The sequence below is a fragment of the Drosophila subpulchrella genome, chromosome 3L, assembly GCF_014743375.2.
Source record: "Drosophila subpulchrella strain 33 F10 #4 breed RU33 chromosome 3L, RU_Dsub_v1.1 Primary Assembly, whole genome shotgun sequence".
In the NCBI taxonomy this organism is placed as follows: Eukaryota; Metazoa; Arthropoda; class Insecta; order Diptera; family Drosophilidae; genus Drosophila; species Drosophila subpulchrella.
In genome coordinates this window covers 6,000,203-6,020,953 of record NC_050612.1, presented here as the reverse complement: position 1 = coordinate 6,020,953, position 20,751 = coordinate 6,000,203, and the positions used below count along the sequence as shown (strand labels likewise).

Here is a 20,751-nt window from a genome sequence, read left to right as displayed (position 1 = left end):
CATACACATTCATAGGTAGAACGCACCCGCACACAGGTACACGAAAGAGAAGCAGAGAGGAGAGCACAATGCTCTCTCCGACTCTCCAAAAAGGTGAACAAGAGCCAGTGCACTGAAGACCCACTGGAAAATTTGATTCCCTTGGAGAGCGGGTGAAGAAAGGGAGGCGCTCAATTATTTCTAAAAGCATTAACTCTATTTCATACCATTAAATTGAAAATATAATAAATATGCGAATGTGTTTTAAAGTAAAATTATAATATAATATTTCTTTCTTATAATTTTTGATTATCTTATTTTTGATTATCTAATTGTTATTTTTACTTTAATATTTAAGATAAAGGTTTTTCCACTTAAGAAAGCCCACAGATGTAGGCTGTGTATTTTATTTGTGATCCACAAGTATCAAAAACACTTACCTACTTTTTGGCGTTTTTGTTGCTCATTAGGTGTTATATGACATTATAGACATCATCCGAGGAATCGATTATACAACAAAACACTGTTAAAATCATAATGTAATATTAATTTATTATAAATAAAAAACATTTTTTATTGAATATTTTTTTGACTAATTGACTAATTCTGCAATAAATTTTGAATAAATGAATCCTAGTAATTATAGAATTACAAACCTTCTTTGGTTGGACGACATTTATTTGTAAACCTTTGATTTACATATTGACATATTTATAAAAGTATTAAACAAAATAATTAAGAACTCTAAGAAATTCTCTTAAGCATTTTTTATGACTAAAGATTGGATATAAAATTTTAAAAAATAATGTGTTTCGATATTTTGATGTTATCATTGGTGTTCCACTTTTATTCTACAAATAAGTTATTCCCCACTGGGATCGCATTTCAAATTTCTCACCTGCCTTTTACCAACTCTCTGCCGCACTCTCTCTCTCTCTCTCTCTCTCTCTTTGGTACCTTGACTATTTCTCCACGCTGCATACGCTCACAAAGTTTTGTGTAAAGTTCATTGATATTTTTGTGCAGTGGTGTGCGTGCGGCAAGTAAAATGCGTGTGTTCGTGTTGATTCATTGAATTCGCCAGCCAACTAGCTCTCGCTCTCTCACAACCCCCCCACTCCCATTCACCCCACCCGCATGCTCCATCTGCATGATTACTCTCTTTTTTGCGAGAGCGCAGTTTATATTTCACTCCACATGAATGCAAAAGTTAATGGACCACTAATTTATAAGATAAGAAATTATGGAAACCAGAAGAAACAGAATCATCAATGAAGTTGCTCTCTTCTCTACAACGAAAGCTCAGCGAGTATTCTCCCCTAAGCTTCCGTTATTTTGGAGACTCCACAAAATGTTTAATTTTATAACCATGACCCTGATATTTACACCCAAAAAGAAGGGCCTCACACAAGGATATACGAATGTATATGCATACACATACAGAAATCGCATGGAAGGACAATTTCAAGGATATGCGGCGCGTGCAAAAATTTCTCCACAAACAACAAAACTCTCTGCTGCGCCTGCGTTGCAACAGCTTTATATACAAACATATACCCAGTATACCGCTAGGTAAAGCCCAGCACAACGTGCTCTTATATACGAAGCAACGACTTTCGAGCAAAATTTTCATGAATGAAAGTCCCACACAGCGGCGAAAACCGCTGGAGAAATAAAGAAAGAAAGGCAGACAGAGACGGAGATAGTCAGGGAAGGAAAGAAATGGCAATACGAAATCTGTGCTCAGCCCACGCACTTTGGCGTTGCCTTGCTCACTTTCGGCTTCTGGCAAGGTTGCGACTGGGGACGCGGGTCTTGAGATTCAGGCGTCGTAGTTCCCCAGGACCCTAGTCCGCTTTTGGCCCTGGCGCGTGGGAGGCTAACAGCTCGTCTGCAGCGGTAATGGAAAAGAATCACTGAAAGATCCGGAAGCTACTTCATAAGCTAACTATTTGAACTTAGGTTGCTTCTAATATTATCTGTATTTAAAGTTTTAAAATAAGTAGTATTTTAATGTTAGTAGTTTTCCTTACTCATTTCCTTATTTTTTGGCGAGACCTTTACTATTTACTATTACTTTTGTTATTTTAATTTTAATATTTTTTCACTTACCTTGGAAGTTAAAAAAATATGGAAAAATGTAATAAAACTCGGTGTTATTTCACTGGACGTTAAAAACAAAACAAAATCTGAAAAGGAGGTTTAGGGCCGTTATAGTAAAGAATTTCTAAAAAATGATATAAGATTTAAATTATACTTCTTATCAATACCATTTAAAATAAGTCTGATATATATATTAAGCCAAAATTTTAACTTACTTACTTCGAACAGATTTAAAGATAATTATAATTTTCCTCAGTGTCGTACTCAAGTATGTAGGAATTTCAAGTAAGCACCTGGATAGCTCACTTCAAAAGGCTGCTCAATGGCTCGTCCCTGAGTGTCTTGGGGCTAGCCTTGGCATTGCATTTATTTCTGCCAGTGTAGAATTCAAGGTCAGTACTTGGGGCTCAATTTTTTGATAGCACAAGTTCAAAGTCTAAATCCAGGCAAAAGGGAATACACAACCCATCTCTTTAGCTCTATGAATCACTTAAAGCATTATCTGTATCGCAGTGAAGTTCGATTTGAAACTGAAGAGTTAAATTAATTTCTTACACCTCACGATTGGCATTTCCAAACGGCACAGGTGACGGCATTTGGCTTGATTATCAGACCACTATAATAATCAACATGAAGATGATGACGACCGCACGAGTGTTCAGATATACTTAGTATACACACTCAGTCAGGAGTCAGGGCCTTTTCCGATTTGGATGACTCGTATCAGAGATAAATTCTAGGAAAACGGGAAGAAAATGGTACACCGTGATGTGCAATGTGCTGAATAAAATAGATTCTTCGTAAGTTTTATGTATTTGAGTTTATTCATATTATATGTATACAAATTACAAGTATTTTTCCACTGGTTCCAATGGCTTATCAAGGGAATTAATTTACAATTTCATCAGCAATGGCTGCATTTCGAAAGTAGACCTTTAAATATATTATTTTCTTTGGAAAGATATTCATAATTACTGTGCTGATCTTATTTATAAATTAAGGGTAAGAGTTCGAATAATTAAAAAAAATAGTGCATTCGAAAATGAGTTTTAATCCAGATATACATATATAGTACTTAAAGGCCTAACGATCTTATCTTGTTGTATTGAGAGAGATCATATTTTAATAAATAATAAATAATAAATTTACTGAACCAATAGCAATAAAAAAGTATACTTGTTTGTTTAGCAAAATATCTTTTCTGTAACCCAGTAGTAACCGACCAACAGAACTCTCCCACACTACTTCTGCATTCTGCTTTACTGACCTAAAACAACTGAAATGGGATTAAGAATTGGCGCGTCCGCTTATCTCCCATTCATATTTCCGTTCCGCCTGATCAGAAATACTTGTCGTACACTCACACGCTTACCCGCACTCGTATTTGGGTATAAAACCAGCCCACATCGATGTCCAGCCCCCAGAGTTCCGTTCCGCGAGATCTCTGTGAATCACTCGCCCATTTGAGCAGCGGATGTCGGTGGGCGCCACGGGTCTCGACAACCGACGATCGACGTGCGTTTGACGTTTGACCAGACCAATAACGCTGATATATCTCACATCTTCCCTAAATACAAAAATTCTCGTTGCCTTCCATTCGTATTCTTTGAAATTCAAGGCACTTTGATGACGTTGTTCCAGACAAGTGTTGTTGTAAATTAGTAGCCAGACTGAAAAAGCAAATAAGGAAGCATTTGCGCCAAAAAAAATGGTTGGTAAGGGCTTTAAAGTTTAAACAGCAGATTAAGATTAGAAATGTATGAATTTATCTGGCTTCCTCTGCGTAAATTTATATAATATACCGTTCAAGCTAGAATACGTGTCGTATACGCAATTATTATACCCGTTACTCGTTGAGTAAAAGATTATACTAGATTCGTCTAAAAGTATGTAACAGGTAGAATGATGCGTTTCCGAACCCAAAAAGTATATATGTATAATCTTGATCAGGATCACTAGCTGAGTCGATCTCGCCATGTCCGTTTGTCTGTCCGTCCGTTGAACGCTAAGATCTCGAAAACCATAAAATCTAGAAAGTTAGGACTTGGCATGTAGATTCTTGAGCTTCTTGCGCAGCGCAAGTTTATTTCTCATTCTAACCCCCAAGACGCTAAAACCTGTCAAGCCCCACATTTTGTAATATTTTTCAAAATTTAGATGAGATTTTGTTCTTATTATCAATACCCATCTACATGCCAATAAATATTTAAATCATTAATTTATGAAAAAGTTATAGCAAAAAAAATATCAAATAATTAGTAAACTCAATATTCACGAGATTTCACTAACAAGCCACATGCCTTGAAACCTAGGTGGGGTGTTAAAGGAATATTAATGAACGATAGGTGGCGCTTTTGTGGGATGTGCAATCTCAAACTCTTTTTGGCTGAGTAACGGGTATCTGATAGTCGAGCAATATTTGTCTAATTCAAAACATTTATTTATTTTTTATGGTTAGAGTCTATAAAAACTAAGGAACATATCTAAAAGATTTCAAGTCCCAAGATTTCTAACAAATTTTCCATTTTAATTTTAACTTAATTGTCTTGATGCATTTAAATTTAATTTGATTGTATACCTAGATCTGTTAGATGGTAATGTTTTGGTGTTGTACATTTTTAATTTTCTTTTTCAAATGACATTCGGTAACTTATTAAAGAAAAAGTTTTCATGTTTATTACACCATATCAAGAGAAAAGAGTCAGCAGAAAGAAGCCGCAAATTCGCTAAAAAGTCAGAACTTTTCCAGATGTTAAAAGAAGAAAGGAAGACGGGGGGGCAACAGATGTGAAACAATCATTTGGCTTTGGGCGCCCACGCGAGAAAAAGTTGCCATTGATACGAAACAAACTGCGACCTGACCAAGTGAATGACTATTCAGCGAATTGAAATTCGAATGACGTTGGTTGTACTCACTTTGGGATTGGTTCTGTTCTGTTTGGGGCCCTGACTCACTTCCCTTTGACCATTTCACTCAGCTCACGGTGGCTTAAACAGCAGCCTGTGCCACGTGTTCCGTTCGAAGGGAAAATAAAATAAAACAAAATACAGGGCGGAAGGGAAAGGAGCAGCACCTACGCCAGATTCAAAATCCTTTTGACGTCATTCGGCGGCTCAATGAGTTTTCTGCATTTGATTTTATTGTGGAATAATAATTCTTGAAAATTCAATAGCCTTTGTCTGAATTTCTTAATTGAACTCAAGAAAACGGTCATTAAATTATAATTTGTGTGCCTAAATTGCCAATATAAATTTCGTTTTTTTAAATAGTTATAGAACTAACCAAGAAATTTTATGTTGGAAATAATTTTAAAAAGTATTTATGAATTTTTTAAACTTGAGTAAGTGTACAACTATTTCATATTTGTATGCTATTTTGCTAGCAATAACGATAAATATTTACAAATAATTTGGTGACTAAGGGGCAATGGATTAATCTCTGTGGTGGTGTGGTTTTTCGGAGTTGTCTTTACGAGATGGTATTTTTAAACTAGAGCTTCTTTTCGCCATCATCGGCGTCGCTGTCATCGCCCGTCCATCCCTCTTCAATTGAAACGGCGGAGGGGCTAACGAAGGTTAATGCGGCGCAGTGTTTGACCTCCAGGGTCAAGCTGGAGGCAAATTAATTGCGGGAATTGGGTGAGACTGCTAGAGAAAGCGCGGAGCTGCTGTAATTGATACAAAAACAAAAATGAAAGCCAAATTGCAGCCAATTGATTCAATCAAACGCGGAGTTAAGGGGCCGATGCTCTCGAAGTTGGCACTTCCGTTGAAATATCGGGGATGGGGATATCCCCTGACCAGAAATAATTTCCCATTCACGTTTTTTCGTAATTTTTCTGAGTGTGCAATGAGCTGGCAGGCTCGTTAATTATGTTGACCCAAGTAATTTGTAAAGCAGATATAGAGCCCTCCAAGAGGTCTTACGGGATTTCATCTAGCTTCCTCGCCTACCTAATTATTCACAGCAAAAATACAGCTAACGATTTATTTTGATAATTTGATTTCGAATTCATTGTTGTTTTGCTCAAATTGGTATAATTACCTATCAAGTAGCCCTAATTGTTTAGTTTTTGTGTTTTAATATTAATGCAGATCAATTTTTACAACTACATACAATGTGTGATTAACAAATTTCAATAATTTCTGTTAATTAAGTAAATAGTTAACATACAAATAGTTTTGAATTTTTAAAATGATCTTAAACGTATACAGAGAAAATTATGACGTTCTCAAATTGAGTACTTGTATTCTCAATTTGAGGATGTACTCAATTTAAGTGCAAAATTTGTGGAAAAAACTCATGTTGAGAAAAGCTGGACTAATTTTAAGAAAAAGGACTTGAATTGATCGCAAAATTCTAAGTTTGAGGAAATGTGTTCTTCAATTTCCAACTTGAGAATTAATATTCTCATTATGAGTAACCAAAAAACTCAAAAAGGATTTCCGAATTGTCATAACGAGTTCTAGACTATTCCGTTCTGCGAATCCTATAGGATTCCAAGTTTTGAATTTCCTTAAAAGTTAAAATAAATAATCTATGGGTGGGCGAAGTAAAATTTATCAAAGAAATTAAGAAAACAATTTTCAAAGTAAACCAAATCTTTAATTATTTTTGATGATTCCCTTACATCAACTGATTTCCATTTCGTTGATTGTGCATTATTTTATTTATTATTAAATTGGCAACATAGTTACGATTTAAGCAAAAGCAGCAAGGGGCAACAGAATACATATAATAAGGCTTTAACGCTAAACCAATTGATTAATATAATATGGTAGTACTGATTTTACGTGACAACGTGGGGTTCTGAGAACGCCATTGAGGGTGTCGCGGCCCACGCAATCACTTGGCCAAAAAGGTGGTAATAAAAGAATGGTGTCGCTGTATGCGAAGGGACTCCCACAAATGTCTATATACAGTTATTTTTCTGATAACGCTCGACGGCGGAAATACTGCACGCCAACGCCCGAGCTGCGCAGTCGGCGCTTTTCCAGACCACCAAGCCGCCATTCATTTTCACCAGCTGCAAAAGGCGAAAAAAGACGGCCGGAGATACAAGCCCGCAGACACAGATACAAGTCACAGTCGCAAACTCACAGATACACACTGGGGCAGCATTTTACGCATTCCAATCAGCCATGTGGGCGTCCGATTCCCCGCTGCAAAAAGTCCGACAGCGAAAAAATATCTCCACAGAGATATATGTACAACGTACTTACATATATAAAATAAAATCTTATGAATGAAAAGCTTCTGGGAAGCGTGGGCGGAGCGCTGGGCCAGCTTTTTGCGGGCTGAAAGCTCCGAAGCCACCTCTCCTCACCGAGTCTCAATAGCAATCGCATTATGCCAAGCGTCCAAGCCTCGGATACACACGGAATATTGATTGGACTTGGACGCAAAGTCTCCAAATGTGAAGTAACCTTGAAATGTGGGTGGCTCTTGGGCAGAAGTCGTTGTGGAGGTCGGGGGTCGGGGGCCGGGGGTCCGACGGAGTGTGAGATGTGTGGATTGCGGATTGTAAAGAGCTTGTGTGGGCTGAGCTTATAAAGTGCTGTTTAAATAATGAACTGCTCTTCGAAGATTGGTTCCAGGAACTGGAAAATCCAAATATTTTCTATTTTAAAGGTTTGGCCTAAAAAAAGGTCGGGACGGTTAAAATACCTCAACTATCAGGTAGCTGTTAGTTGACCAATTTGTAAATAAACATGCCTTCCTATCAGATGCGTTATTTGTTGGAAAAGCTTACCAGCTTAGGAAAAGGATTCCGCTTTTAAAATCGTATTTCTTTAGCTCTTATGGTTTGTAAGATCCCGACGAATTAAATTTGATTGGATACTAGCCTATCACTATGGACGGCAGGCCACGTAGTGACAAAGCGCACCAAATGGTGACAACTATCTATAGACGCAGAATTGAAAATTTCCAGTGATTGTCCATCTTAACGAGTGATACACCAATCGAAAGGTATCATTAAATCTAAAAGTATTACTTAACAAGTTCATAAAATTGAGTTATTTATTGATGCTTTATTTTTTTGTCGCATTTAAAATCATTTTTAGTCACAAAAGTTAAAATCAGAACTTTTGTGTGTTGAGAGTGTGATTGATACTGTTTGTATACCTCGTAATGGTGTTTTTTTTTGGGACCGTAGAAAAAATTATAGTTTTTATTAAAAAGAAATCACAAAAAAGCCATTTTTTTATTTTTATTTAAAAAAATCATTTTTAAGGAATTTTTTTTTATTTTTATTTCAAAAGATCTTTTAAAGAATCATTTGTGATTTTTATTCGAAAAAGTAAATGATAAGAACTATAATTTATTTGTATATAAATGTTTCAAAAATAAATATTATATGGGTCTTTTATTTTTTTAAATCAAAATAAGTCTCTTCGGCTTATCGCAGTTTCATTCGACCTGCTACAACTATGCCCAAGCTTTATAGAATGATAGAAAAATCAATTTTAAAAAAAGTTCTCAAATTACCTTTTTTTAAAAACAAATTTTATATTTTATTTTAATACACTAAGGTTAAATGGTATATTTATATTTATGTTTATAAATTAGAAATTAAAAGTTTGTATTGCCATTTTCGCAATTCTTTTACATTATTCGAACAAGCTATCATGACCAGATAAAAGTCGACGGTATATTATGTTAATTTTTGTACACCAAAAACTTTTGTCACGTTCGACATGTCGCGACCGACACGGCTCCATACTTGACCAACCGAAAAAAAAGGTTGGGATGCATTTTCTTATTTTCGAGAAGTCAAATTTTAGATTAGCAAGAAAGTTTTTTGTGAAATGCAAGTTCGGCTTAAAGTTCAAAAATGTTATAGAAGCAAATGTCGTACTCCAACAATGCAATTTTGTATAAGAACTATGTAAATAGTTCATATGTATGTACGACGTACATTGTACGTACACAAATTCGGTTTAAGCTTTAGACAAATTGTCTCTTTTGGATAACAAAATTTGATCCATTTTCAATATAATATTTTCAAATTTTGATGAAAAAAGTACGAAATATAAATATGTTTAATAACCGAAAGAAAATAATAAAACATAAAAACATTTTTTCAAATTTACCGGGCCTACCACTAGCAACGATACTTTTATGCAATTATCGATAGTTCAGTTAAAGCAGTATGACCGTGTTACAGGATAACCATATTTGTAGTGCATCAATTAACAATCTCTAAGTTTACTCCCGTAAAAGTTGTATAATTCGTGTTTATTGTTATGAACTTACCAATATTTTTGTTAATTCGGTTCAAGACAACCCCATTTTGGCGGTAGCCATCCCTCTTTTGGGGCTAAGTGCACAGCTCCATTTGGGCACACTGTCAAACAGCTGTTTTCGGTGGTCAAAGACCCTAAAAGATTAAATACAAAAAAAATTAAGTCTGCTCACTGTGCAAGTATTCGAGGAGCGTGCTCAGTACCAAGGCAAATACACCAAGAAATCCCGGGCGATATGGAATCGGATACGCTGGATAAGGAGAGCGCTGCGGCGGCCCTGAAAAAACTATCGCAAAGTGAAAGTCCCGAAAGTGCGAAGAAATGGGTGCCGAATGTGGTCGAAGGGGAGGGGGAGGGGGTAGAGGCGCCGCCAACAAAGAGACAAAAGACTGCAGACGAAAAGGAGGAGAATCAGGAGGAAGACGCCGAGAACGAGGACGGCGAAGATTTGGACGATGAAGCGGACGATGATGACGAGGAGGTTCCCCTTCTAGTTCCCGCCCGGGGAACTCCACAAAGTATCGCCCAAAACAGTCCGAGGAAATTCCAGCGCATCCCCGTCTTTATCGTCGACTATCACAACGATGTTCTGGAGTTCATCTACCGCTGCCTGGCCACCCGCCACCTTCCCCTGGCGAACAACACCATCGTCCACTTCGATTCCCATCCGGATCTGGTCATTCCCCGACATATAGCCGCCAGTGCGACGTACGAGAAGGAAACCATGCTCAACGAGCTGACCATCGAGAACTGGATCATGCCCACTCTATATGCAGGTGAGTGATCTTTGGGAGATTGGAGAGACGCATTTCTTATAAGACTCCCTATTTGTTTAAAAAGTTTATGTATACAGTTGCGGTCGAAATAAAAGTAGTGGGCCACATGAAGTGATGCATCACTTTGCCTTGCTTGCCCTGGTATATTAAAAGGAGTTAAAAGCGTTTAAAGTTCATTTCAATTCACTTCCCAACAGAAAATATAAAAAATTTAATTTTTCTAAAGTGCCATCTAAATTATTTCCATTTTCCCTTTTAAAAAGTAAAAAACTACTGTTTTTTGGCCGCAGCTGTAAGTTATGTAGGATAACAACTAATTAGATCTTACCGATTCTATTTTTTGATTCAAATGTAATTAGAACAATCGTAATAAGAGATATAAATACTGATTTTAAATTTAGTTTCTCAGTCTCGGATAACTAATATTAACGAAGCGAGTAAAACAATATAGTATAATCTAGAAATACCTTCAATTAATAAAACCAAATATTAACATTATTGCCTATTTCAACCTATTTTATGCTTTAAAAAGATTGCACGAATACTTCTATAGCCTGACAACAGTACTGTATTCTGAGCACATGACATAATATTTTTTTATAAGTAATCTAGATTTAAATAATTTTATAAAACCACAACTGATTAAAGTGTCTTACATCCGTTTAGGTCATTTCAACCGAGTGGTCTGGCTGAAGAACTCGTGGTGCCAGCAGCTGCCCAATGGCAGACACGACTTCAAAGTTGGCCAAAAGGAAGACCGCATTGGAGTAGACTGCCCACTCGACTACTTCATAGCCGATGGCAACTACTGTACTACCGAGGATCTCCAGGATCGGAAGAGTGTAGAGCTGCAGGTCCACGATGCAGACAACGAAAGCCTCAATCCCAATGACTTCTTAACGGAAAGCGACTCCAAGGGATTTGTTTTGGATATAGACCTTGATTTCTTCAGCACCTCCAACCCATTCTTAGAGATCTACAAGGATGCTGATTGCTACAATCAGCTGAAGGAGATCTTTCATTTTGAAAGTGTGGAAAAGGTGAAAAAGTCTGGTACTGCTACTATAGCCGATTATTTGGCCACAGCGGACAAGAGGCAGGCTCAATTGGACGCCCTGAAGACGATCTTCTGGCACTTGGAGGAGGAGCGCAATTTCGAGGGACTGGACAAACCGGATGAGACTGTGGTTACTCCCGAAGTCTATGCTAGGATTGTAAAACTTGCCGAGCAGCTGCAGGAAAAGTATCCAGACGATGAAATCGACTGGCATTTGATATTCGATTCGGGTAGCACCACCGACAATAATGGCTTGCCCCATCACATAAGCACCTCCGAGGAATTGGAGACGTACTTTGCAAACTTCAAGAGATTTTTAGAACGACTACCATTTCCTCCAGTGATCATTACGATGGCCCATTCTGCACAGGACGATTATTGTCCCCAGGATCAGGTGGCATTTATCGAGGAACGCGTTTTGCGGCTGCTACGGGAGGTTTTTGGCGATAGACTGCATGAGAAACCTATTCTGCACTATATGGACGATCCTTGGGATGTGATGAAGCTCTAAGCTGATAAATATCTAAGGGGTTTTCGCACCCGCCATCTCGAAATAGTTTTAGACTTTACAAAACTCGTTTGGGTGGAAAAACCTATAATTAGGAGATCCCTGTAGCGATTTCAAACTAGAACTCAAAGATGAAAAATCCAATTACAATTATAACAATATTTTTTACTTTTAAATATACGCAACGTATTTATTACCAACACCTAAAAGACATTTTATTTATTTAAGAAAAATACTTGCTCTGAAGCTGAGACGGAGAAACGAAAAACTTCCCAAGAATAAAAAAACCCACTTACTATATTTATTTTACATTTATTTAATATATTTTAAAGTAAATTCTAAGTTTTTGATACAAATTCACTGACATACGAGGAAAATCGTTGATTCGATGCCGGAGTTTGCCGGGAAATGCTTGAAATCTCAAATATAAATTTGGTAAGGTGTAAACACCTGGCGTTTCTGGCGGTGGTTTGGGCAGGCCACCTCATTAAGGGCAGTCAACTCTTAATTGTCGACCCCAATTCGTGGCCAAAATCAATAAGCCAATGGCCAGGCGAAACTGTCAGTAACATTTTGTGGCTCAGTCGTTGTGGAAGGATTTTACAAATAAAATTGAGAGACAGTGAGTTTACTTAAGCTAATTAAACACTTTTAGCTTTGATCGGTGGAAAATACTAAAGTTCACCTACTTTTCACGATACAAAATAATAACAGGGCACGAATTCCTTCACAGCTCCTCCTTTTCGCCCTTGGGTTTTTCCTTTTTCGCTTTTTTCGCCTCCGGTGGTGCCAGTTGCTCCTTGAGACATTCTCTTTCGGCCTTTTTCTTGAGGACATGGTCCTCGCAGAGGTGCTTCTTCAGGGATTTCTCTTCCTGGTGCTTGAAGTACCAATCGCTGATGGTTTCCTCGTACTCCTCCAGCAAATTTTCGCACTGTGTCTTCATTTGGGTGACCTCCACTGGAGGCTTGTCCCACAGCTCGTAGGGTATTCCCAGATCCACTTTGACGCCCTTGTCCACAAGACCATGGAGGGTTTGGAAGGTCTGCGACATTCCCTTGGCGAATCTGGTGCTGTCAGAGCGCTCCTTATGGAGATTGTACTCCAGAACGCGCTCGCAAACGTTCTCCAGGGATTCCAGCAGTCGCAATTCGCTGCGGCGATATTCGGTGCGCTTCTTGGGCTTCACATCGTCCACGGAGTATCCTATCTCTATAACGTCGTGGGATTTTCCGGTTTCTCCAAGACGCGCCTCCAGTTCGGTGGCCAGGATCTTGCAGGCCTCGCACCGGTTTGCATAGCGAACTCCCTGTTCCTCTTCGGGGGAGTCCCCCCTAGTGAACTGAAACAGGACTACGAGTCCCAGGATAACAGGAAACCCTTTCAGGAGCATTTTTGCAGAGCGTTAAATTCGAAAACAATAATAAAACTGACGTGGAAATGCCGGCCGCGATAAGAACAGTGCTAAAAAACACCCACCAGTGAACAGTTCTGGCGGTCTAGCTTATAACACGCCAAATCGCAAATTTTCTAACAGAAATACAATGGGACTTTTATAATATCATTATTCTTATAAATAATACTATTCCTTTTTTTATTAAATATTTATTATATTTAATTTTTTTTCCGATAATCGGTTGACCAATTTAAAATACAATAACATAATATTTTTTAAACAGTTTTTATCAGTTTATAAAACCAGATCCATAGCCGTTTATTACAGCTTTATTGTAACCGAAATATTTTACCCATTTTTTTACAAAATAGATTTCTATTAAAATTCTAAATGCATTGCCCTACAGCATGTTCTCAAATTAAGTGAATTGAAAAACAGATGTTCTCACGTGATGGAACTGGCAATTATAACAAATAACCCGAACGGAATATAAGCTAACAGCTTGCGGTTTAACCCCTTGCTCTCAGTGATAATGGTCCTTTTTAATTTAATTTTTTAGAAAAAAGGAATATCAAAATATTGTTATATAAAATGTCAGTCAGTTTTTCGGCCGTTACTTTAAAGTTTAAACTTATTGAGAGTCACTATTTTCAAACTCAGCCTGAAATATTGCGGGTATTTCATTTACCATATCACTCGCTAGCAAGCTACGTCCTAACTTTTGAAATGCTGCTAGGTTTAACTTTTTCACAAAATAACTAGAGGCACAGGCAGCAATAAGGGCTGGATTTGGCTCATTTGATTGTAGCGACCAGTAGAAAAAGGTTGCCAAGGATCCGGAAAGCAAGTCGCCTTGGCCTCCGCATCTGCGACCTGATCCACCAAGTGGCATTGTGTGAACTTCGTTGGCTTGAGGAATATGAATTTTGTCATTGGCGCCTTTTTCGAGAATTACGACTCCATCGCCAAGCAGGGACATTTTTTGGCGAGCGGCATTGGAATCCTCTCCAAATAGTCTCCGGAATTCCATGACATTTGGTGTGAGTATAACATTGCGCTGTCCACAAATCAAATCGTAGTTATCGTTAAGAAGAAACAGTCCATCGGCGTCAATAACAACTGGTTTTTGAACATCCAAGCAAAGCTTGAGTATGTTTGATGCTGTTTTTAGGATACCGGGTTCCCTACCCAATCCAGGGCCAATAACCTTAAAAGATTCAAAATTTAGAACTTACGAACAATTCAAGGGTTTCATATAAAAGTACTTACAATCACATGAAGCCGTTCCAACCATGGGGTTATTTTTTCAACTGCGTCTGCGCAATCCAGTACAGGATGTACGATCAGATCAGGACTATAGGACTTGATAATTGCTGATGCATTTGAATGGCAAAACACATGCGCCAAGTCAGCCCCAACTCTTAATGATGAAATTGCCGCAAAGTAGGGGGCACCGGTGTACTCCAAAGACCCACCGATTACGCCGATTCGTCCATACTGCCCCTTGTACTTATTGTTGGACAGTTTGGGCACAACTGTTTTGAACAGTGCCAACAGCTTTGGTAGGTGGACAGGTATTTCCGTAATTGCTGACATCCTACAAGTAGCAGTTACCTTTGTTATTTCTTATTTATTATTATTAAGACTAGTGATGAGCATTTTTCTCGAGTGTGCTATCGTTCGCATTCATATTTTCCCGCTGTGGAAAATAGATGATTCGCACGGAAACGCACCAGTATCACGACCTCAATCGAATTAAAATTCAAAATTAAAAAAATCTTTAAACGGTTCAACCAAATTTGTTGAACAAAAAATTGATTACATAAAGTAATTATTACGATTTCAAATATGTAATATAATTTTAGCTAATATAGTAATTTTTTTTTTAATTTTTTGAAATTGCTCAGGCGGTAGCTAAATAAATAATCCTTGTATTTGAATTTAAATGTTTAAACTATTTGTTAATTTAAAATTAATTTTGCTTATTTATTTGATTTTTTATACTAAAATTACTTCTTCGCTAAAGCTTTTTTATTTTTGTGGAAGATTGCTTTTGCTCCAACACTTGGCTTATAAATACTACACCCACGCGCTATCGACAAGCAATCGACTTTGAATTTCACTTTTAACCGCTGCCCGGCAACCAGTGGCTCCAAAACAAAGAACCATGCGCTTGCACCCCATCCCCAAATACCCACAAGTTGGCTCCTTTCCGGCAGTCAAGCAGACTTTCACTTGAAACCAGCAGAGAAATGTCTCACAAAAGATTCTATGTGAAGTTAGACCTTCAACTCCATGCGGTTGGTGGTGGAACCGGTGGATTTCCTATGATTTCAACGCTATTTATACTTCCAGCTTACCTGTCCAGGCGTTTGGCTTTGCTCGCACGGTTTTTTGGAGGCCACCGTCAAGACCTTGGGCTACTACTTTCGAACTGGAGCGATGGAGCCGCGGTTTCCTATGCTGTGCCACGACCAATTCACCATGGAGGGATATTTCAAGAATGTTGGATGCTTGGAGGACATGCATCAGCTGCTGAAAGCTGAGCAGTTGGAGATAACCGTCTGGCAGAACGGTCGACGGCTGGCCTACTTTGTGGGGAGTCTCTCGGACGTGATGCAGCCAACTGTTCCTCGATTGAGCTGCGCCCACAGCTCGAATGTCCAGCTGCTGATGAAGGCAACGCCTGCTTTTCCCGGAATCCTGGCACCAAAAGTGGAGCTGTCTGCGCAATTGACCACGCAGGACCGAAGGAGGGGCTGCAGTTGCTCCAGTTTCAGAGAAGAATCGGCGCCTCCGGTCAACCGCCACGTGGAGAGCCGGTGTCTGGAGCATTTGGACCAGCGCCGAAAGCAGCAAACCGTGTGCCATGGCAGAAAATCCAATTGTTGCCCCAGTGCAAGCTATGCGGGATGGAGAGGAGCTTCCCCCGAGGAACAGACACAGCAGGAGCGACGGCTGTCCACCTGTTCGAGCACAACTCAACTAAGTAGTCTCAGCCAGAGCTCCTCGTTGACGCAGTGCAGCCATTTGTCCAGTTGTAGTAATCCTTTGGATGATCACCACAGCAGCTGTGATATCTGTCAAGCCTACAGACGCATGTTTTCTACTTATTAAATAAATTGAAAAGCAATAAGTATAATGCTGTGTCATATTTTCCAAGAATGCAAAGGATTTTTAATGGTATGTTCAAAGAAATTAGTTTTTTTGTTTTCAACTTACGAGACATTTTATTTAATAAAGATGTTTGACGAATTACTCAAGAACAATATACATAGGCTGATTTTAGTTAGTGACAAGATGTAAACTTATATAGGTTGAATTTAATTTTTAATTTAATTTAAAGGCTAAAAACAATATCGCTTCAGAATGAAATAGAAAGAGAAATGATAAAGATAATATTAGTTTTGTTGAGTTCAAAAGATTTAACCATAATTAACAAACTAGCTTCTTGGCTTACTATCCAGTCATTTTGTGCTTATATTAGGGTTTAATAAAATAAAGAATTAAATACCTTAAATATAATCCTTAAAGTCACTCTGTGCAAAGACCTGAACAATGAGGGTTAGTAATAGGTTGTAGGGTGCTGCTCGCTGCACTTCTTCCGCATTCAATTGATTCCTCAAGTGGATGCAGGATCGGGCAATGTAACGAAGGTTGCTGAACACATGGGGCTCCAGGGGCAGATGCAGGCAGACCAGGGTGGCATACAGCCAGCGAGCTAGCCAGACGTCCTGGAGAAGGTCCACCGAGGATTCGGGGTCCTGCAGCCACTTGCTGAGTCTTTCCAGCAGCTGCTCCAGATCGCTTTGGGACAGATGGAGGAGAGTGCTCAGGAGGGGCTGTTGACTACGGCAGAATTCCTGCCACTTTTCCTGGTCCGAGGTCAAAGGGGGCTCCCCGGACTGGTCGTAGTTGTGGTTGACTAGCTCCATGCGAAGGACTAGCACCTGCGAGCGGGCTGCTTGGAAGGATTTCACCTGTTCGGCCCGCCATTCGGGTGTGGTCAGCAGGCACTTAAAGGGCGGCAAGGCGGGCTGTAATGCGAATAATTAAATAACCGAACTATAGAGTGTACTTCATACCTACATTATCTAGCATCTCAAAGGTGTTGTTTCCCGCATTGTCCCTGATTTTTGGCGATCTTTTGGTCACCACCGCTGGACATCGTTTCCTCTCATACAACATGTGCATTAGGTACTCCTCTCCGGACTCTGGCGGCTTCTTAGGATCGAAATTGCCATCTGGTTCGCGTATCTCCAGGGCCTGGAGTTGGAAAGTCTGTTCTTCGGGTTCGTGCTGCATGTTTTCACTGTATTTATCCTAATTTTTAATTAATTCGTGGTAGTAAAAGAAGGATGCCGCCAAGGAGTGTGACCGTTTGAGGGATGGCAAGAAATACCAACTATCGCAAGCTGCAGACGAGAGTTTTAGGGTTGTCAGCGTCTTGAAGTTGGAATACGTTAGTTTCAAATTTGAAATCGTTTCAAATAAGTACAGCATTTTTGTGTTGAATCGCAAACTAATCTCCCAGTTTTAAAACTATTCTGAAACAACTTTCACAAAAGTCATTCTATAGCAGGTATATATACTAATTATAACCCATAACACCCATCGGAAACAAACGCTATTGTCGTGTGCCTCGACTATCAGATACCCGTTATAATTCATCATAAGAAATCTGCAAAATCTTTAAAAATTTGGGTAAAAGAAACTTCAGCTTCCTAAGAACCCGTAGAATCTGTTCCATTTTCCTATGCGATTAACGATGATCATATTGGCCGCGTTCAGCAGAACAACATGATACCTGATCACTCCTGGAATTCTTACAATAGTTCTGCTGAACGCACATGATTACTAATCATGATGCAAAAATTCTTGCATCATGATCAGTAAAAAAGTAGCGTAAAAGCAGAACGCTACCCTTTCGTGATACATGATACATTGCTGCTGGCGTGTAATTAACATAATTATACCCGTTACTCGAAGAGTAAAAGGGTATACTAGATTCGTCGGAAAGTATGTAACAGGCAAAAGAAAGCGTTTCCGACCCCATAAAGTATATATATTCTTGATCAGGATCACTAGCCGAGTCGATCTAGCCATGTCCGTCTGTCCGTCTGTCCGTCTGTCCGTCTGTCTGTCCGGATGAACGCTGAGATCTCGGAAACTATAAGAGCTACAATACTGGGATAAGGCATGCAGATTCCTGAGATTTCTGCGCGATTGACCCAAACAAAAATTTTGCCACGCCCACTTTAACACCCACAAACCGCCCACAAACTTCAAAAAATCGTAAGTATGAACGTGGATATCTCGGAAACTATCAAAGATAGAGAATCGGGATCTCAGATTTAGATTCCGTAGCTTTGTACGCAGTGCAATTTGCCACGCCCACTATAACGCCCACAAGCCGCCCAAACCTGTGGCGCCCACAATTTTTATGCTAGATGAAAAATTTTAACTGAAATCTGTCTTCCGCCATAGGTGGCGCATTTAAATCTCGCTTTGCTGCTTGCATATCTCCATTTCCCTTTGGTCCCTTAAGCTGAGTAACGGGTATCTGATAGTCGAGGTACTCGACTATAGCGTTTTCCCTTGTTATTAGTATAAAACCGTGAAGTAAGTTATATTCTTTACAACTGTTCAGGCCTTTATGATTTTTACATGCTTACATGTAAATGCAATATTTACTAAAAACATTAGTTTATAAAGTGATTGTCAAAACCGTACACTAGGTCCAATTTAAAAAGATATTTGATCAAATGTTTTAGTATTTTAACTTCGTTATGTATCATGAGCGTTCAGCAGAACAAACTTATCATGTTGTTCTGCAGAACGCAGCCAAGCGAACCAGGATTATTGGATAAGAATTCACCATAATTTTTGCCCACTGTAGCCGCAAAATTAAAAATCTGCTGTGAAAGTCCGACTTAGCGAGTGATACCTAATCGAAAGCTATCGCAAAAACTTAATGGATTGCATACGAAGACTTTAAGAAAATCGCTGGCTTGGAAGAAAGAGCGGTGAATGTGTAAAAACAAATATTATGAAAATTTTAGTTGTTGGGGCCAGTGGGGGTGCGTGGATTAAGATTCCTTCTGAAAAAACGCGCTAAAATCCTCATGAAAAGAAGTGTTTTTAGTCGAATGTACAAACTTTTTTCATCAGAAAATTTGATATTGGAACTTTTTTTGCTGACAATATAAGGAAACGCATGAAATGATAGAAAATGTATTGAAACTTTAGTGAGTAAAAATTTCTGTTGAAAAGAACATTATATTTCGCGGAAATATGCTGAAACAAAGCACTTCGTAAGCTTCTTAGGATGAATTAACTTTTATTAACCATCTGGAGCGTAGATTCTTTTCTCAACTTTTGAAAATTAATCACTTCAACCAGCGGAAAATATTTTTTCCTTGAAGCAAAAGACATTGTTATACAAGCAGCATGCACGTATATTTTTAATCAACGGCAGGCCGAGACAAAGCGATCTTGGCCATATAACAAAGCCCGATTGTGTGCCATGGCCCGGCATCCCGTTGTCCCCCCAAACAGCCCAGAACCCCGGCAATAATAGGGCTATAAAAAACGCATTTCATAATTGTCTTACGAGAGTGGGCGGACAGTCGGGACCTGAGACTAAGGCCCGATTTCAGGTTAAGTTTCAGTTCCAGGCTCAGGTGTGTGCGTGTACGGCCTTTGTGCGGGTTCCTTGGGGCCGTAAAATAGCCCGTAAGGAGCAGGCTGAGCTCAATTAGCTGTCAGTCGCAGGACGAACTTGGACCCGGAAAAATCTCCTTTTATTCGCCCGCCTCGCATTGAATTGCAAATAGTTGTGCCCGGCAAAGTGCTTATTAAGACACCAGTTTGAGTGCATGTATTACATTTAAAATTCATTAAAAGAAAGCACAGGGCACATAACACATTAGCCAAGGGCAAATTGAAAAAATGACAGAGGGAGACATATGTTGTCGAATTGAAATTGCAGACATTTCGGCTGCTGCTGTTTGTGATTTTATTTCTGGTACAGAGAAAAAAATTTATTACCAAGAAATCTTTAAATATAAAACCAAAAGTTATTAAAATCGGTCGATTTATTACAAAGTTATAAGCAAATAAAGTGTGCAAGCGGGAACAGCCGATTTCCTGCATGCATATATCCATCTCCCTCGCACTTCCTTTAGCTGAGTAAGGGGTATCTAATAGTGGTTGCCATCGATTATAGCGTTCTTTCTTGTTTAAAATATTGTATATATGTATATAACAATGTTAAATTAAATGATTATTGGTTTTTTATTGAATTAGTGTAACATTACGTGTACATAAAAATTACGTTTGTTTATTGAAATTGAACCCATTTTAAGATGAGAAAAGAATGTTTTAATAATACTAAAAACAATTAACAACTTCTAGTTAAGTTAATAAATACTGTGAACATGTTAAAGACCTAATTTACTTTTAAGCTTTTTTTTACCCTGCAAGTTTTATTAAGGAAATCATAAAAGAATTGTTAAAAAGCAACAAAAACGGGTAAAGGAAGTAAGGAGCCAGAAACATGCGTCGACATCCAGACACTGTGTCGCTTTTCCTTCCACCAGCCCCCTCCACTTTTCGATGATTTTCCGATTGCGTTGAGGCGTGGAAAACCCACTGCACGCGCTTTTCTTTCAGTTCCTTCCTT

The 20,751-nt window shown here is 38.7% G+C and overlaps 5 protein-coding genes across 6 annotated transcripts; 2 read left to right on the top strand and 3 right to left on the bottom strand.

Annotated features, from left to right (window-relative positions):
- Nucleotides 1–9,426: 9,426 nt before the first annotated feature.
- LOC119554405 (UPF0489 protein C5orf22) lies at nt 9,427–11,889 on the top strand. The gene is made up of 2 exons (XM_037865295.1): nt 9,427–10,106; nt 10,773–11,889. The coding sequence occupies exons 1-2, from the start codon at nt 9,566–9,568 to the stop codon at nt 11,672–11,674; spliced, it is 1,443 nt and encodes a 480-aa protein (XP_037721223.1). The 5' UTR covers nt 9,427–9,565; the 3' UTR covers nt 11,675–11,889.
- A 78-nt stretch (nt 11,890–11,967) lies between these two features.
- Nucleotides 11,968–13,137, bottom strand: LOC119554406 (protein canopy homolog 4). Its single transcript, XM_037865296.1, has one exon. It carries the CDS (start codon nt 13,062–13,064, stop codon nt 12,399–12,401), a length of 666 nt encoding a protein of 221 aa, XP_037721224.1. The 5' UTR covers nt 13,065–13,137; the 3' UTR covers nt 11,968–12,398.
- A 123-nt stretch (nt 13,138–13,260) lies between these two features.
- Nucleotides 13,261–15,618, bottom strand: LOC119553051 (ATP-dependent (S)-NAD(P)H-hydrate dehydratase). Its single transcript, XM_037863162.1, has 3 exons — nt 15,428–15,618; nt 14,337–14,664; nt 13,261–14,274 (listed from the first exon to the last, which is right to left on the bottom strand). The coding sequence occupies exons 2-3, from the start codon at nt 14,661–14,663 to the stop codon at nt 13,699–13,701; spliced, it is 903 nt and encodes a 300-aa protein (XP_037719090.1). The 5' UTR covers nt 14,664; nt 15,428–15,618; the 3' UTR covers nt 13,261–13,698.
- On the top strand, nt 13,971–16,206 carry LOC119553052. 2 transcript variants are annotated; one of them, XM_037863164.1, is made up of 2 exons: nt 13,971–14,107; nt 15,423–16,206. In XM_037863164.1, exons 1-2 carry the CDS (start codon nt 14,096–14,098, stop codon nt 16,182–16,184), a joined length of 774 nt encoding a protein of 257 aa, XP_037719092.1. In that variant the 5' UTR covers nt 13,971–14,095; the 3' UTR covers nt 16,185–16,206. The 2 variants fall into 2 exon arrangements, with proteins under 2 accessions (XP_037719092.1, XP_037719091.1); XM_037863163.1 differs by lacking the exon at nt 13,971–14,107 and adding an exon at nt 15,263–15,367.
- Nucleotides 16,207–16,277: 71 nt separating this feature from the next.
- Nucleotides 16,278–17,440, bottom strand: LOC119553053 (protein Gemin2). Its single transcript, XM_037863165.1, has 2 exons — nt 17,157–17,440; nt 16,278–17,104 (listed from the first exon to the last, which is right to left on the bottom strand). The coding sequence occupies exons 1-2, from the start codon at nt 17,370–17,372 to the stop codon at nt 16,583–16,585; spliced, it is 738 nt and encodes a 245-aa protein (XP_037719093.1). The 5' UTR covers nt 17,373–17,440; the 3' UTR covers nt 16,278–16,582.
- Between the last annotated feature and the right edge of the window lie 3,311 nt (nt 17,441–20,751).